Source organism: Gymnogyps californianus, chromosome 3 (assembly GCF_018139145.2).
Source record: "Gymnogyps californianus isolate 813 chromosome 3, ASM1813914v2, whole genome shotgun sequence".
Taxonomy (NCBI): domain Eukaryota; kingdom Metazoa; phylum Chordata; class Aves; order Accipitriformes; family Cathartidae; genus Gymnogyps; species Gymnogyps californianus.
The window spans coordinates 60277624-60295658 of record NC_059473.1 but is presented as its reverse complement, the minus strand read 5'-3'; the positions used below and the strand labels follow the sequence as shown (position 1 = coordinate 60295658).

The following is an 18035-nucleotide window of genomic DNA, read 5'->3' as shown; positions in this document are numbered from 1 at the left end:
CTGTTGCCCGACAGTTCGCGGGCGGGTCTGCCCGCCTCTCACCCCGTGGCGGCTGGGGGGTGGCTGAAGGCTTGGGACCCAGGTGCCCCCTGCGCCGTTGAAGCGAGGCCGGCGGGGGTGCCCGGCGGCTGGGCGAAACCGGTCCCGCGCATAGGAGAGCGCCGGGGGGAGCGGCGGGTAATGGCCGGCGGCGGTGAGTCACCGCCGCGGCCCCACCTGCGTACTTAACCGCCGCCGGGCGGCCGGCGCCGCACTCGTGGGCTGTGTTGCCGCCGCGGCCGGGAGCGGCTCCTTCCTCCTCCTCCTCACAGGGCGCTCGGCTGAGGCGAGGCAGCCGCCACGTGAACGTTTGTCTTGGGAGCAGGAGAAGCGCCGGCAGCCCTTAAAATGCCGAAGCCGGTAAGTGGGGCGCGGGGAGAGGGAGGCGTTCTGCGGGGCCCGCCCGGCGCGTTAGGGGCTGCCCGAGCCCGGCCGCCTGACGGGGCGGTCACCGCCCGGTGCCGCGGAGCGGGCTTTTGCCGGGGTCCTGCCGCCTCCGCCCTGGAAGGGCTGAGTCGAAGTCCCCGCCACGGCCCGAGCTTCCCGCACCGGGACGGGGCTTTTCGGCTCGACCACCCGCGGAAGTTCTCCGCGGTACGAGGAGGGAGCTGCGGGCACCCCCCGGTTCGCACCGGCGCTCCAGAACCACATAAGCGGCTACTTCAAGCAGGAGGAATAACTAGAGCGGCTTGCTTAAGACGTTACATGCGGCCTCCGGAGCGGCGCTGGAGCTGTGAGGGCCGGCCGGCCGGGCGCAGGGCCGCTGGCGGGACGGAGGCGCCTCGGGTGGGCTGGAGGTGCGCCTCGCCTTCCCAGCGCCGCGCCACGCCGCTCCCCCGCCCCGCCGCCGCGGGGAGAGGGAGAAGGAGCCTCGGGAGCTGTGCTTGAGGGATCAAACGGTGGATTACTCCGTCTTCTGCAGCACTCCCGTACTAGAAGCATACAGACCTCCCGAGCGACTCTTAAGAGCTTTTATCACGCTCCCACTTAACGAGAGATAGCAAAACTGCACTGGCTTCCATTTAGTATTTGCATGGCCTATGTATTTATCTACAGGATAACGTGTATGTGTCTGTAAACATAGGAGAAACTTCCCCCCCCTTGCTTTGTGATCTAAAAACTAAATGCAAGGGACTCTTAATGCAGTTCTCCACAGTGCTCTTTACCAGTCATTATCAAAAAGCTGTTTCTTCTTTTTGTCTCTCTCTTTTTTTTTTTTTTAATTGAACAAACTTGGCTGTCTTTTTCATCCCTCCTTTTTCTTGACACCACCATGTCCCCACTGCCCCCGCTCCCCCCCCCCCCCCCCTCGATCATTCTAGTGGGTTTTTTGCTTGTTTTGTTTTAAAGCCTGCTACTACTCTGCCAGTTAGAAACGATAATTCCCTTGAGGAACCAAGTGCCTAATGCAAAGCTTTGAGCAGTCATTGGAGCAGACGCACTTTTGAACTCTGAAGAGGATAATCAGAACAGATTGTTGTTGCTACCTATTTTCAATAGAGGCAACATTTCTTAAAATGCAGTGCAGTGAAGAACTTATGTGAATATTAGCTACACCCTGTGAAATGGGAGTAAACAAGCTTATCTTTATGGTAATAAGCAATCGATGTTTTACCACCATAACATTAAAGTTAGTTTAACTTTTTTTTTTTTTTTTTTCAAAAAAGGAGTGCTTAGGTTAACTTATATTGCAGTTTCTGTAAACCTACCAAAAAAAAAAAAAAAGATACTCAATCCTTTTAAGAACTGCTAAATCTTCAGTCTCCCTGGGTGTATTTCATCAGTAGGAGGTGATATATCACTGCATATAAAAATGTATACTGAAAGGACCCTTCTGCAACTGGGGGAACAAATACATAATTTACAAAGCATGGATATTAAAGGTTGTGTGTGAATAATCTCTCTCTGCCTTATTAGCCATTTGCTAATTACAGAGTGCTTTCTTGAAATATCCTGGTCGGAATAATCTGAAATCCTGGTTTAGGACTAAGTCATACTGGAAGCTATGGATAGGTGTGGAAAAACTCTTTAATCTCTTAAAAAAATTAAAAAACCCCCACAGCTGTGTTCGTCCTTTTACCTGGCATTGCTATGTTCATATTCCCTCACTGAGGTGATTTTTGTTTGTTTCTTGGCTGACTAGCCAGTGAATAACAAAGGCGGATGGTGTAAACCACCTTCCACTGGGGAAGGACAGTTGTACTCTAATGATTTCTGAGATGTGACCTGCTGGCTGGGATTTATGGACAAGACTCTGTGTCAATAGTTTGTACAATATAAGCACTTTCTTTTAATCTGCTGTTCAGTAGGGCTAACTGCCACCCTACTGTAAACCGAAAAGAGGAATTTTGCAGAGGTTATTTTAATAAAACACACTGTTTGGTCTGACTGCTTCAGACTGAGACTGGATTTGGATCCTTCCCAACCCAGCTCATTTGGTCTTAATACAGCTAAATAGGATTCCTGTCAGTTTGCAGGGAGCAGGGGAGGATGTAAAGCTGTCGCTCCAGAGGCAGAACTGTGCTCAGGACGAATGTGACAACAGCCTTTGGCACGCGTGAGAAGTGATTTCATGAACTCTTGGGACGCACAGGGAAGCAGTTTTAGTTTCTGATGGGTATTTGACATGGGTACTAAATATTTATTACCTACGCTTGTTTGCATGTGTCTTGTCTGCATGGCATAAGTAAATATGATGTTGCTTGGCAGACTTCATGCTGCTGTGGGTGAAGTTTGACACGCTGGTTATCAGTTGTTTACAAGTAAAGATTAAGATGACAGAAAGCAAAATTTTGGCAACACCCACCCACGCCCTCCCCAAAACCACTAGGTTAAACCTTTATATGAAACTTTTGTTTTAACAAAAATTATGCATGCACTCACAAAGCTTACAGATCATGTTTGTAATTTATTCTTTCACAGTAAACAAATAGTAAGTCCATTAACACTAGAATGTTAGTGATTCTATATTTTAATTTAGTGCCAAAGTGAGGTGCTAGAAAGCCAACTGTATTCCAGATTTTATGGTACCGTTTAATCACAATTAGTTGGATCTGATGCATGTTTACAGTGCTCAAAATAAATTTGAGCAACAGTCCAGAAAATAATTCTGAAATAAATATATTTGTTAATATAGGCAAGTGTTAATTTATAATTCAACGCAGACATTCTGCCATGTGTAACAGTTACAAAGTAACGAGATCTCTCTGAGGTAAGCTAGAAATATATAACTTGTACCCAGTTCATAAGGGTTTATGGCTGGGAGTTCATCAACAGTTCAGATACATAATTTCCTTCTAGTCTGTACAGAGGTTCATTAGGCTTCACAGGTGGTGAATTATTATGTAAGGAAATGCACGAGCTGTCATCTTGTCCAAATCCTGCTGTGCTATCTGGAAACAAGTGAAATGCTAAATAAACTTATTTGCTCAGTCTTGCATCTTTTCATTACTGGAGTGTCTGTGTGCTCTCTGTGTTTTTCCTAGATGCATGTTGCTAGTCTATTTCTGTTTGACTCATTGAGTGGATGGTGTTTTAGCTGAATTATATCCTTTTGCAAAACAAATCAATCTAATAAATTGTGGCTAGAACAGCATGGCTGTGGGCTAATGAACATTACTTACCGAAGGAGAAGGAAACATGATCTCTGGTCTATAGACCTGTTAATTTGATCTGACCTACCAGCATTCTCTGTTACTTTATCAAAGGTGGATTTTTTTTGTTTCCTCTTGGCGAAAAAACTTAAAGCTTCACAAGAAATGAAGTCAGCTTTGCAGTAGAGCATTTGGTGTAGTGTCACACAAGAACTTTTAATACTTGTGTGCATGTATATAAAACTGTCTAAAGAGAGGACAGCAGTAAATGGAGTCTAACAGCTTCTGGTGCTAAAGAAAAAACACAAGTGAATAATATCCAGAGACATTTTTTAATAGCTTTACTAATGGCCTGTGGTCAGAAAGCTGAGCATACTAATGAAATCTGCTAATGCCATGCTGTTGAGGGGGAGGTATTATTGATGGAGAGGGCCACCATATAAAGGGGATTGAAGGACTGGGGTAATAAGGTCCCATTGCAATAAACTTGGAGGGGTGGGGAAGAATGTCCCTCGCTATCTAGGATAGAAGGTTATGGATTAATCAGTGGTAGTATGACTGTCAGCTTGTGCATGTCATCTGCAATGCACAGGGTTTCTCTAACAGAAAGCATTAATAGAAGGTGCTAGTGAGATCTTTCCTTGAATATAGGTTGCACTTATCATCTGAGTCCAGGAGAGACAAATTCAAAACAGAACGTAGAGAAGGGTTGTGGGATGACTAGAGGCAGAAAGCCACCTCATGATAGTAGAGTGCTTGGCTAGCTTAGCCTGGTAGAATTAAACAAGTTACCTCTTCCTTCACCTGTATAAAATGTAAGGGGTTTAAATGCCAAAGAGGAGGAAGAACTGCTGTAAGCAGAACTTGTGCTTTAAGAGACTTTTGAACATTAGAGCATTTAATGTGTGGTGGGCTTTTTCCCTCCTTGTTGGTCTTATTAGGAGACTATTCCAAGACCTAACATCCCTTAAGATAAAGTTTGACAAGGACAGGACTTAATGCTCCTGCCTGTAGGAGCGGGGAACTGGAGCTGATGACTCAAAAGGTTTTTCCCAGCCCTGTGTTGTTAATAATGTGCTAGTGTATGCTAGGCATTAAGTGGTTAGACAAGTCCTCCATACCTGTTTGATGTTGAATATACATGAATTCTGAAAAAAGAACTTGAAGACAGCATGCAAGTCTTCTGCCAAACCTTTAGCTGTCTGTGAACAGATTACGGCATTAAAATTCAACAAGTTTATGATAAGCTAGCCCAAAGAAATGCAAGTGTAGTGACAGGAATTTATTCTAAATACAAATAATTAATAATTGTTCCCGGATCTTCCCAATTTATTCTTGACTGTGTACCTTCTAACTGCACACAGCAGTTTTATCTCCGAGTTCTTCACAGCAGATTGCTATAATTGGACTGAAATAAAAATAATTTTCATATCCTTAAGTGCTCATGATTAATTAAAATACTCTTAGCTTATGGATAGCTATAGATTTAGTTGGGAATAAAATCTTATCCTTTTCTTGTAAGCACTAATTGCAGTACATCAGATGATGTGGTGTACTTGATACCAGGAGGTGTATACTCTGGTGCAAAATGGAAATGTAAGGAAGCTTCCATTTGCCAAATGTGAGAACTTCCACTCACAGCTGCAAAGGGAAGGTGGAGGATTCTATTAATAGTAAATTTAGGGAGTAGTTCACAGATGACTAAAGTTATAAGAGAATGAGCTCACAATTGTGCCAAAAACCTGAATTACTGCATGAGCTGAGTAAGCATTTCTGAGAGCAGTTTGTTCTGGGATGTTAGCTGCTGCAGAGAAATCAAGGGTGTTAACTGTTATATTAGTCACTACTTAAAGAATTTCTTAGCCTACTTAAAGGGCAGAGGGGGGGAGATAAGCCTTCCTGTTCTTCTCTCTCCGTCCGCCCACATGAACGTCTTCCTCTGTCCACGAAAAAAAGCTGCGGTACGTCAGGACTTTTTGAGAATAAGACTTCTTGATGACCACTGAAGATTCCCGCATCAGTGTCGTTCTTGTTTGGCACTCTGTGTCCAAAGAGCTTTATGCACACTGTAAATCCCATAATCACTCAATTGACCTTGAAGGAAGGCAATGCTGCCTAAGATCACTGAACCACACTGCACACTGTGTTAAGTAATGTATTTTAGCTGCGTTGTGTGCTTGCTTTGAAGCCTGGTTTCAGCATTAGATAACGTTTAGCCTGTGAGCTGAGAAGTACAGCTCTTTGCAGAAGCAACTGAAGTCTCTGGCTTTTACTGAGCAGTGTACAGGATCCTTTCCCCTAGGAAGGGGAGAAAATTGTTGCTATGTGGGACTGGAAACAAGGCATAGCTCAGTGTAACAGCTAACCGCATTGCCTCCATATTGCTCATCTGTTCAGATCCAGATTTTGTTTCTCTTTCTAGTTCCTACTTCATAGTGGGGAAAAATCACCTGCCTTCTCTGCATCTGCTTTCATCTTCGAGAAAGCATGAGTAGCAACCATGTGCTCAGCTGGGACTGATGAGCACCTGGTACTATCAGCTGTCAATTAAAATAAAAATCCCGAGTCTGAGAATTGAAATGCAGGACTCTCATCTTCTATTTGAGTAAGCAAGAGAAACTGTTGCTTGATGACCAAGGACTTGTATTTGGCTACCTACTGTGTAGGCCCAATGGAAGAGGTGCTGGCACAAGGTCTGTAGCCTTCTGCTATCTTTGAGAAGGGATTATGGAATTGCCCTATTTCAGAGGGGGTTATTGTGCACTTGCTTCTCCCTCCCACTTTCACGAGCAAGCGCTCTAGCTATTGTGTAAAACTCAGAGGCATCACTATCATCATCTCTTCCTCTCTTGATTTTGCATGAAAATGTGCATGTTTGCTGTGATTGTTCTAACCTCAGTGTGGAATGTGTGTGAGAAAAGCTCCTCTGGGGATGTGATGGACATCCAGTTGATGAATCTTGAGCAGGCTTATGAAATGGGTCTAGAGCTGCTCGGTTCTGCCAAGAGACCACTGTTCTGCAGATGCATAGAGCAGATCTGTGAGCTGCCTGCTACCTGAAGAAGTAGAGGTTAAAGAATCTCGCATTTGTACCAGGGTGCCTGAATTTAGCCTGTGTAGCCCAGTAGAGGACTTCAAAGTTTGTACTGTAGGATCTGGTCTTCAGAGTTCTTTGTGGGAGCTAGTTATTCTTTAACATCTAGCTGAATAACTTTAATTGTGAAAGCTTAGCTTGCTTAACTTTTTGTCTTTGTAGAGATAAGTGATTATAGAAAGTTCCTGGTGCACAAAGTATGTGGTGTGAATTGGTGGGTGGATTTGCATAACTGATATTTGGTGATCTCTGTGTGGGAGAGAATAGCTTTCCCCTTTAAAAACTGATACAGCCGTGCAGGCAAACTTTTGAAAGTTACTTTTTCTACCCCCACTGTGCTCTGGGTACACTTTGGGAATCACTGGTACATATTTGTCTGCCATCACACTTCTATAGTGAAGGGCCTGTGAAGAGTTTCATCTCAGAAGCCCTCAAGCTGTTTTAGGGGTCAGGAAGGGGTATTTTGCCAATCCTTCCAATCACTTTTCCCGTACGAACTATAACTTCTTGAGAGCAATCTCTTTGTGCTTAGGTGACGTTCCAGGACTTGCGATAACCTATCTTTATCTGGGAGCAACTAGTACCTGTTGCATACTGTTTGAAGTACCTTGTTGGGAAGTGTAAGCATTAGTGTATTGGACATAGATCAGGTTATCAAGCTATCAGAGGTGAACACATCACATAATCCCACTCATAAATTTCACAAATGCCATGTGGTACGTTCCACCAAAGTCCATGAGGTAAAATGAAAGAGGCTGATTATGGAACAGGTGAAACAGAAGGGTGGGGTATCGAATCAATAAATCCCTCTGACAAATGGATTTGTATCTAGAGTGCAGGATGAACATACATCGTTACTGGGCCTTGTGTGACTTGTTACACTGCTATTTCTCCTGAAGTAAATGGAGTTCATGTTCTTTCTGCACTTTGACTTCTATAAGAACATGGCTGGCCTTGCTAGGTCAGGGAGAAAGCCCCTGTAACTTAATAGTATACCTCTGATGTTGGCCAAAAGCTGATGCCTGAGGAAGAGTATTTCAAAGATAGGCACCATTGCTTTCCTCTGAGCTGCTGAGGTATTGGAAGCTGAAAGTTCCTATATAATGAGTTACTAGATGGATTTCTGTGAACTTGTCCCAGTCTCCCCTTGAAACCATGTGAACTCCAGCATCCACAGTATGTTTTAACAAAGGCTGTCCTAGATAACCTTCACATTGTTTGGAAAGTTATCTACAAAACTCCTTGCTACGGAACTATTTGAAAAACTCTTTTCTTGTTCAGAGTGTTGATGCCCTGTAGTTATTGTATTGGTAGAGCAATGAACATGTGGTCCTTGTCCACCCTGTTCATGTAACTCATTAATTTATATGCTCTTACGTCCTAGCCTCAGTTAATTTTCTTCCAAACTGAGAAGTGTTAACTAGCTTAGTTGATCCTTGCATGGAAATTATTCCATGCCTTTGAACATCCTTGAGCTTCTTGCAGTTCACATCTGATGAAAATACTGCTTTGCATCCTGTAATGTCTCCATCTGGGAAAAGTACAGTTGTTGAGAACATTTCTCCAACAGTTGGTTCTTGGTCCCCTTAAACTCTTAGGGCATAATCCTGTGAGAAAGTAAGTCATAGACTCTCCTTGTGTTCTCACAGCCCACCCTGCTGCAATATAATGTGCTGCTTTTCCACCTCGGAAGAACAATTATTGTACCCTGTGTTAGTACTGTTCGTACAAGGTCTATTGAAAATGTTGAGAGCTGTGTGCTGACAGGCTGTGTTGTTGCCTGGTCTCCAGGTGAGTTTTTCAGACTTTTGACTCTTCAGAATGGCTCTGGGTTTTCCATGCACATTGCTCTCTAGAACCTATGCCTCTTCATAAGCATTGGAATAAAAGGCACCAGTATCGGTGCTCAGATTCAGGGGAAGCTCTGAGGCTATTATAGCTTTTATTTAGATTATTCATGCCTTCAGACCCTGCCCCTGTTTGTTGTGACTTGGTACTGTGGGGTTCAGCTTTTGCAGAAATTGTTGTGTGCCTGTCGTTTCCAAATGAAAAAGCCAAGCAGAGGTGTGAAATGGTGTTTGTGTTCTGGATCAAGACTATAAGATACTCGGTTATTTTTTATTTTCCCTTGCGGAGATTGCAGAAGGATTGTATTACTTTATGTAGCTGACTCACATAAATATTGGACATGTTAAATTGTTTAAAAGACTCTGAAATTAAAGTAAAACTTGAGATCTTAAACCTCTATATTATCTGCACTTGGCCCCATGCTGATGTTTCTGAGGGAAGACCACAAAAGATCTGATTCGTTCTGGACTCTGAGTGACTTCTTGTGATAAAGCTTATTTGAGGATTGGTTGTGGGGCTTTCTTTAAACTTTATGTGTAAAGCCTTAGTCTTGCAACTTCATTATGTTTAATTAGATGCAACAGCTGTCATGATAAAACAGTCTGTGTATGAAGGAGTTTGATCCAGTGGCCTGTAGCTTCCCTCTGTATTTATCCTTTATGTATGAAAGACCTATTGTTGCTGCAGTCTGTGTTCCTAAATCCGTCCTAACATCTGTTGAGGGCAAATGGCTCATCCAAGCAGCGGTGCTGCACTGAGCCTGCTGTCGCTGGCTGTGTGTTCCTTCTTTAGAGAACAGACTGCTGCTTGTACACAGATATTCCGACAATGCTAATAGAGTATTATACAGCATCAGAGAGTCTTCAAAGTGAATGTAAATGTATTTCAACAGAACACCATAAACCCTCCTGCTGCTTTGTAATGTTGCCTGTGTTGAGAGTAAACCATTCCTACATCCCTCACAGAAAGTGAGAGCAAGTGTTTTGCATGAAAAACATCTGGGCTCCCTAAGTGTACAGGGCTTTTTTTAAGGGCAATATCCTGAGGCCTTTCAGGCTTAAACTGCATTGCTTTATGTCTTGCCAGAACATAGGGCTGTCCCTAGGTAATTTTACATTTTTAAAAAAATTGAATTTTAAAATTTTAAAAAGGCCTCTGTCTCTCAATTTCTCAACTTCTTCCTAAGACGAGACAGAATGATGGCATTTGCTTGTTAGGAAAGAGTTGGGGGGAAACTTTGGTGGGTGGAGAAAGATTTTTTTTTTTTTTTTTTTTTTTTTTTTTTTTCTCTCTGGGAAGAGTACTTGCTTGGTTTTACTGTTTCACTGATGAACTAATGTTAACTGTACAGAGCTGACCAGGGGTGGAAAATGCTGGAAGTCTGGCTGAGGCCTAGGCGTTTGGGAATCAGGGCCGTCAGAGATGCAGCATCATGCATGCTTGACACACCTGCATGAAATCTTCATGATCTTCTGGCACGCAGAGTGTTATTGCTTGACCTAAGATAAAGAACTGAATTACAGCCATGGATGCTTCTCAGCTTTTCACGCAAATGCCTGCTATGCAGTTGTTATATGCTGACAGAAGATATATCAGGTTTTGGTTAAGGAAACTGAGATAGGCATGTAATTTAGTATGGCATCTTCTGCACATCTAAACTGAAAAAGTTTGAATTTACATTCTAGGATTATCTTCATGTTTAATTATAAGGAAGGCTTCATGCTATCTCACAAAGAAGAGTCGAGACCTGGCTGCAAAACCAAACTCAGTGGGCTGGCTTTCTTGTGATCTCTTTGTGTATGCTGGCGGGGGGGGGGGGGAAAGTTTGTTCTGAAAATTCAACCTGCTTTGCTAAAACTGGAATTTCTGGATGACTCCCCAGATCTGGGTATTCAAGGTTTTCCTGCCCACATGACCCCCCTATGCGACTTCATCCAAAAGAGTTTAGCTTTCAGATTTCACTTCAAAATTATTCTTGGCTTCCCCTCAAAGTAGTTTTTCTCTCTGCAGAAAAACTTCCACATAAATTGTTATAAGGCTTTTTCACCTTACATGACAGCAGCAAATATCTGGGCTCCTATTGCCTTGAGTAAACTTAAGAAATTTCAGTTAAGTATAGCTGATACAGTTATTGCTCCTTAAATACTGAGGTTTACTACCAAAAAAAAAAAATAGTTGTACAAGCTGTTGCATTAAAGTTGACTAGTAGTTAAGGCTAACAACCGTGCTGGACAATTTTAAAGTAACTACTAGCTTCTAGATTATTATATACAACTGTATTTACCCTCAGTGGTATTTCCCCCTCTCCTGGGAAGGTGAGCAAGGTTTTAAGGAACAAAGACCAGCCTACTCAACTCTAATTTTACCTGTTGCAAATGCAGCAGTACCTAACTCTGCTTCATAGACTCAGAGGAATTCCAGTGGAACGTGGCTTAATGTTCCCATTTATTTGCAATGAGGAAGCGATGTTTAACACAATGAGATTTGAAATGGAATGCGTCCTTCGGTTCGCAGTCGGGTCTTTTTGATTTAACACGGTATGCTGAGAAACTGGGTCAGTTAAATGGGTGCAATGAACTTGCCTTGTCAGCCAAGTGGATGCCAACGAGGCCGTCCCCTGTTCGTGTTTTGTGAACTGATAAGGCTGTTTTCTCCCTCCTCAGCAAACGGTGCGCACCGCAGTGTGGAAGGGAACACTGGGGACTGTTTTGCTGTGCTGCCACTGCCCTCTCTGAAATGCTAGGTGTTGGGCAGGTAGTGCAGAAAGGATTCTGGCGTGGGAGCAGGGGAGGAGCGTGTGGATCCTACTGAAAGGCTTTCTTCAGTGTTGTGCTGTACATCTCTCCCACTCTCATAGGAATCAGATTCTCCTTCCCATAGAAGAGAAATTGCAGGTTTGTCATTTGCCTTCTCATTTTAACTTCTTGGAGATCCTTTAAATCATAAAAATATGGCACTGGGGAGGACTTGAACCTATGTTGTCTGAGGGCTGCATGGAAGTGGTTATATAGTATCCCAGTATCTTACCACTCCAGCAATTACTGTTTCTTTTCCTGTTACTCAGCCTGCAAAATAAGAGGGCTTTTTGGTGTTTTTCTCCTTGTGGGTTTAAAAGTTGCTGTCTTCTCTATAAACACTTCATGTTTCAGACAACTGCCATTTGGAAGAAATCGGTACCATGCTAACAAATCAACTCCAGTTTGAAACAAACAAACAAACAAAACCTCCAAATCCCCGCAACCAACCCAAAAACACCTGACCTGCAGATCAGTGCAGACTTTCCTTGATTAACTTGCTCCCTTCCAAAAGAAGCATTCAAATTTGTGTGACAGCATTCCAACTGGCAAGTCATCAGGCAAGCAGAACAGAATAGTCACCTTCTGTAATGCTTCTGGTGACAAATACACTCAAGAATGTAATTTTTCCTTCTGTGCAATAGCATCACACCAGGAAATGTGGTGTTTTTCTGAGGATTATAATAGACCACATCCTTGTCTACAGTCCTGCTGTAGCCCATTGTTTGCAAACCTGTAATTTGTTCATCTCTTCGTCTGCCTCTTGTCCATTCTCACCTCTCCAAGTGTAACACCTGTAACTATTTCTCAGACCTACCACAATCTTTGAATTCCAGCCCTGTCCTCCTAAAGAGTTTCTTTTTCGTTCTTGACTGGGTGCTGTTTGTGAATTTGTAAGTGTACTCCGTCATCCAGGGACTGTGAGAATACTTAACTGCGTTTTCTTACTCTCTCCACCCCACCACACTCGCATCCCCCTTTCAATACCTTGGCCTGCCATGGAAAGGTCAGAATACGTGTCCCTACAGTAGTTCCAGGAAGATGAAGGTGCTGAGCCCAACTGGGAGGGAAGTTGTGCTTTGGCAATCCTGCAGCAGTGAATAGAATTGATCATTTGCTTGATATTCATGACATAGCTTCTGTCAAAGCAGGAGACAATGGAGAATTTAGGTGCACAACTTGTCATTCGCTTGTAATTTCACATGGCTCAGATTTGTTGTATGCCTAGTCTATGTCATATGGAACCATATCAAATATGTTACTAGATGAGGTTTGATCCATCAGGCAGGTTATTCTGTCAGAGAAGAAACAGAACTGGCTCTAAGTGCTGTGTTCTTGACATGTTGGTGTTCATAAGTACTAAAGAATAATATAATAAATTGAACTAATATCTCTCCAGTTGCTTGGGTTATTCGTGCTACTTACCCTCCCAGAGTTGTCCTCTCCTCTCCACAGTCTCTGAGCCATTAGCTGTTGACTTAAGTAACTTGTGGAGGACAGAGAAATGCAGACACTGAAGTGTTAGCAGGTCATCTCTGAGCTCTGGAGCCTCTAGGATTTTTTTTTTTTTCCCCTAATCAAGTGGCAAATTTTCCCAAAATAGTTTCCAGGAGCTGGGACTGCAGTTACTCCATCAGTTAGCAAAATATCTTTCTTTATTATTGGGCCTGGAACCAATGAACACTAATGCATGGAAGGTGGAAGAATAGAGAGCAGTTTCAGTGCCCTTGTGATGCTGCTATGTGAAATTGCTTTTCCTATTACCAGATACCTAGTCACTGCACGTGTCTATGAACAGGTCTCGTTGCTAAGGTTGAAATGAGATTACTTTGTCCATGCAGGTGCATTGCAACTCAGGGCAAAAAGCTTGTCTGTTATTTATTACAAGTAGTTACTGCTTGTGTGGTGGAAGAGTAGACCTGCAGAAGTGAGGATGGAAGCTTAATACTACTGCTTTCTTAATAGTATCCTTAATACCACTGCTTTCTCTTATTTGTTGTTAAGACTGCCATATTCCTTCAGCACAAGCATGTCCATGTGCTATACGGTCAGTTTGCGTCTGTGCAAGAAACCTTCACAGGCCTGCATGCTGTTTTTCGCAGTATGTGCTGTGCAGGTACAGCACTTCAAAACCCCTTATCCCCTCTGCGCTATGCGGCTGACCTGCTTACGTGTAGTAGCTACTTGCCTGGGATTTCCAGACATCCAGTGACTGAAGAAAGAAGGCATGCCTATCTAGGTTTCTCCACTATGATACTGCTAATTGCCACCACTTGGAAAGATACTTCACTAGCGTTGGCACTTGTAAACCTGCTATTTAAGAGACTCTGGTCTTTATCCCTCCTTGGAAAGAGGAAGAAAACATTCCTGAGCATTGTCTGAGGCATTTAGAGCTGCATAATGATAATGATAAGCAACACGTTAAGTACTGGTTTGTCTTGTGTATGTGGGTAAAAGTTGGTATTTACTGCCCTTTATCTTATGTATTCACTGGAAATAAATTGTATGGTGTTTTAAATGACTTGCACAACTTCATGGTTTCACTGAACTATTTTATTATGCAAGTGAACTTAAGGGGTATTAGACTTCATGCATCAGGATGCAAAATATCCATGATGGCTTACTGTGTGTGAGGGCTGTGGGTTTTTCTCCTGTTCTGCCTTCCTTTTCCCCTTCAGTGTAGGATGTTTTGTAGTGGAGCTGCAATATCAGGAGGGGGATGCTTAACTTCAAAGATGCCATGTTGCCTGCAACCAGAGACAGATTCTGGACCAACAGGCTGTAGCTCAAGAGTCAGACTTTAGAAAAAAAAAAACCTACCTGTGCATGCATAGTGTCCAACACACCTGGAAACTGGGTGTTTATGCGAGGAAGGGATTGAAGAGGCAATGTTATCCTGGGTTCCTATCTGGGTCTTGGATCTTACACAGAGAAGATGTTGCTACTCAGCTGGTTGGCAATGTGTTGCCTCCTTAAAAGACAATGTTTTCTGAATGTTTTTCAAATGGTGCTTTAATTTTCCAAGTTAGATACTGTATGGTGCATAGTCTCTGAAAGGCTGCAGTGTCCCATAGATTGATCTACTGACTTAGCATTAGAAGAGATGTTGTCTTAACAAAAAAAAAAAGAACCAAAAAAGTAAGAACAAATGCATAACTTGAGGGCATTGCTAAAACAAGGAAGATCCCATTCTAACTACTGTAACTTGTAGTACAAGAACTTTCCATAGTTTTATGATTATTTAAACTATATTTTGAAGTTCTCTCCAGTTCCATCTTTCATCTTCCACTCTCTTGTCCCAGTTGGACATGTAGGTAACATGTTACAGTCTACCCTGAACAGTCTGAAGTCATGGAATTAGTGTTCAGTCATTCGGTGTAGTAAGTTCTTTGGTTTCTGTTGTCTCTTACGATTCATGGAGTTTTTTCCTTTTAATGCAAATGGCATTGCCTTTTCAACAGCATGTTTTTTCCCTTCTGGATCAAATTTGTTAGCAATTTTATGCATCCTAAGACAGGGGAAGAGGAAAACCTTGTGTCCTGCAACGTTTTCGTACACACAAGCAAACCTTCTGAGGCCCTGTTTGTCATTCATTTTAAGTATGTTAGTCTCGGACATAAAAGTATAATCATAAAGTGTTATGGCATTGGCCTGTTGAGAAGGAAGTTACATCTTACTGTCTAGGATTTTTAGCATGTGATGTGCATTTAAAAACCCTTATTTCATGTATAACAGCCATGTGCTCTTCTCCCGCCTCCACGCACCTGTGTTCTGAAACAATTAAAAACTGCTTTCTTTTTGGCTATGGCTTCAGTTTTGTCCTGGGGTACTGCCAGGATTTGGTAGGGATCTTACAAATGACCTGCCTTGCCTACACAAGGTGAGCAGGACTTCACTTGTGAAAGTTGTCTTAACTGTGTCTCGCTCTTTTTGTTGCTGATAGACATTAGTCTGAGTTGTTCCCTGTTTTCCTCCCCAACGATATCTTGGATTGGTTAGCACCTTGGGTTTTGATTTAATCGTCTTGGCGCCATGGGGAGTTTCATGTGGTCTGAGCTGAATGCCAAACTGATCGTCTCCCAGCCTAACAGACATCAAGCTTTCTTCAGACTGTCTAAACTAGGGTTTCAGGTGGGTTAAGCGCTGTTTGCCTGCCTCACTACCAGCTTCTCTGTGGCTAGAAGCTTGTGTGGAGTGGTTGTAGGATATCTGTTTAGAAACACTATTAAAACCATTATGTTCTTCTAGAAGTCAAGGCTAGGGTTTGGAGATGAGAAGCAAGAGGAATTAATATGGCAGGAAGGAGACTCAAAGGATTTTTCCCAGGCAGCCATCAACTCATTGAAGTGACAGCTGCTCGAGGCCCTGTCCCTTCTTGCTCTGCCTGTCATGTGGCTAGCAGGTTGTCTGAGGGCACACCAGGGAATTCCTCTTTATACTGCTGGTTGTTCAGCCCTTTAGGAACACAGAAATTAACCTTTACCACACCCCCCAAATGTCCTTGAAAGCTTTTTGGATAACCAAGTAGTCATGTTCCTGCATGCTTATGGCTTTAAATGATTGCAGTATAAAGCAGATGACTTCAATTTTTGGTCTTAATACTAAAATAATTCTTAAAAGATGTAGCAGGTAGATGACTTTAGCACTAAATAGCTCACTATGTAGCTGATCCTTTAGGAAGGGGACTATATCCAGAAGGGTCTTTTAGGGTTGGAGTAATACAGGGTATTCCCCTAGACTAGGGAGTTTACCTTTTTTTACTAGCAAATAACATCTAAGGAGACAGAGTAAAAGACACATGTACTGGTACCAGCTGGAATTCTGTGCTCAGCCAACATCCTGGAGGTTTTCTGGTAAGGAGTGGGAGTTCTTTAGCTTGTAAAGTGATACTCATTTACACCCACTGCGGTGTTTCAGCTGGAAGTACAAATAACTTGCACAATACAAAACTGACTTACAAGCATATGTTTTCTTGAAGGGGGTAGAAAGGGATTACAATATGATTAGGGATTTATTGTTGAGAGGGATTAAGCAACAGGAGCTTTTTAAGGTCACATCTTCAAATTGCAACCTTGCTGTTCCTGAGAATTTTGTTTCTGAACTTCCCCTCCCTTCCTACACTGGAAACACTGTTTGGGAAACCTTTGGTTCTTAAGGCACAGAAAGAAAGCCTTAAGCATACTTTCATGCTCCATTATGGATCCCAAATGCTACAGTTGGGAAAAGGAGCTCTTAGAAAACTTTTCTTGCTTGTTCATTCTTGTTGCTTTTAAAGGATTTAAAAAAAAAAAAAAAATCCTATTTTCAAGGGGACTGCTTTAAAAATACAGCTTGAAAGTGATGGGGCACCTAAGCAGTCATCTTCTCTGGCTCAGTTCTGGGGTTCCATGACTTGGAAACTACCTTCAGTCATCTTTCTATAGGAGGGTCCTCTGTCATCTGGGAGAGCAGGAGAAAGAAACAACTCTATAAAGGCTAAAAGTCATTTGATGCCTTCATGTCTCACTAAAAAAGGAATGCAAAATTTTCCAATATATTTGACTAAAATTAGCTGAGGCAACTTGTTTTATTCACAGTACTGTGTTAACTGTAACATTGTTTTACCTGACATTTATCTTGGAGTAAATATACATAATTAAGTGGCTGGAAACTGCTGCAGTGTCAAGGCTTTGTAGTGAGTGATTCTATTCCTCTTCTGCTCCTCCCTCTCCTTTCGTCAAATGTGTACCACTGCGCTGGGCACCAGTGCCGCAGCTGTAGCAGGCTCTCCTGGTCTGTTAGCTCTGGCTTCCTGTAATGTGACATTTATAAAATGCTGGGAAATTGTCATGAAATCTTTTCTGCCTGTAGCTTACCTGTTGTCTGGCCTTGTGTTTACGCGTCCACTTTTTCTTCTCTTTCCTTTAAAATACCAAGCTACAAATCTAACTGGTTAGTAGAACTATACCACACGATCATCCCAGTTTGGGGTTTTTTTATTTGTTTTGGGGTTGTTGGTTTTTTTGAGACATAGTATAATATTGCAAGCAATATAGTCTCCTGTAGTCGGAACAGTTGGAGATAATCCTTTCCTGATTTGCCATTTTGCTGGTCCTTATGCTATTTCCTGCAAGCTTAGTTGCTGCTTTTGCCTCCTGATTAACTGCTAATAGACTTTTTCTAGTCATTAAACACTCTTGCCTTCTGCATACAATAGTAACCTCTGTCTTGCAGTTTACTTCTGCCATTGCAGTAAATCTGGTTATGTTGTTTCTTCACTAACAGCGATAGCTTAGTGAACTCCTGCCCTGTAGTATCATTCAGTACCGTAACTGCTGTTTTTGTGCTGAGTAGATTTTTATGAGGGAAAGAATGAATGTTTATTGGGTTAATGCTGATTGCTTCGTAAGAATAATCTGCAGCCTTTTGCCTTTAAAACCTCAGATTAATTCCAGCTCTAATATAAATGGAAGTTAAATTATAAGTCTTAAATTTAATTTAGTCATTAGGGCCTTTCGTAATCCAAGGGATGGCCTGCAGGCATCTATGCTGTGCACTCACAGGAGCTCTTATTCCAAGGGGGTTTAGGCCTGGAAATGGTCAACTCTAAAATGCCCTCTCGTTTAACCAGAAGGTCAGTCCAGTCCTGTGTTGAGTAGGAAAACCTGCAGAGCAATCTGGATAAGA

At 42.6% G+C, this 18035-nt stretch overlaps 1 protein-coding gene across 1 annotated transcript in view; it reads left to right on the top strand.

Annotated features, from left to right (window-relative positions):
- The first annotated feature begins 242 nt into the window (after nucleotides 1-242).
- The window catches only part of EZR (ezrin), a 36913-nt gene continuing 19120 nt past the window's right edge, over nucleotides 243-18035 (top strand). Inside the window, exon 1 of the mRNA XM_050894057.1 lies at nucleotides 243-399. Within this exon, the coding sequence (XP_050750014.1) occupies nucleotides 388-399 (12 nt within the window). The 5' untranslated portion in view covers nucleotides 243-387. The remainder of the gene's footprint in view (nucleotides 400-18035) is intronic.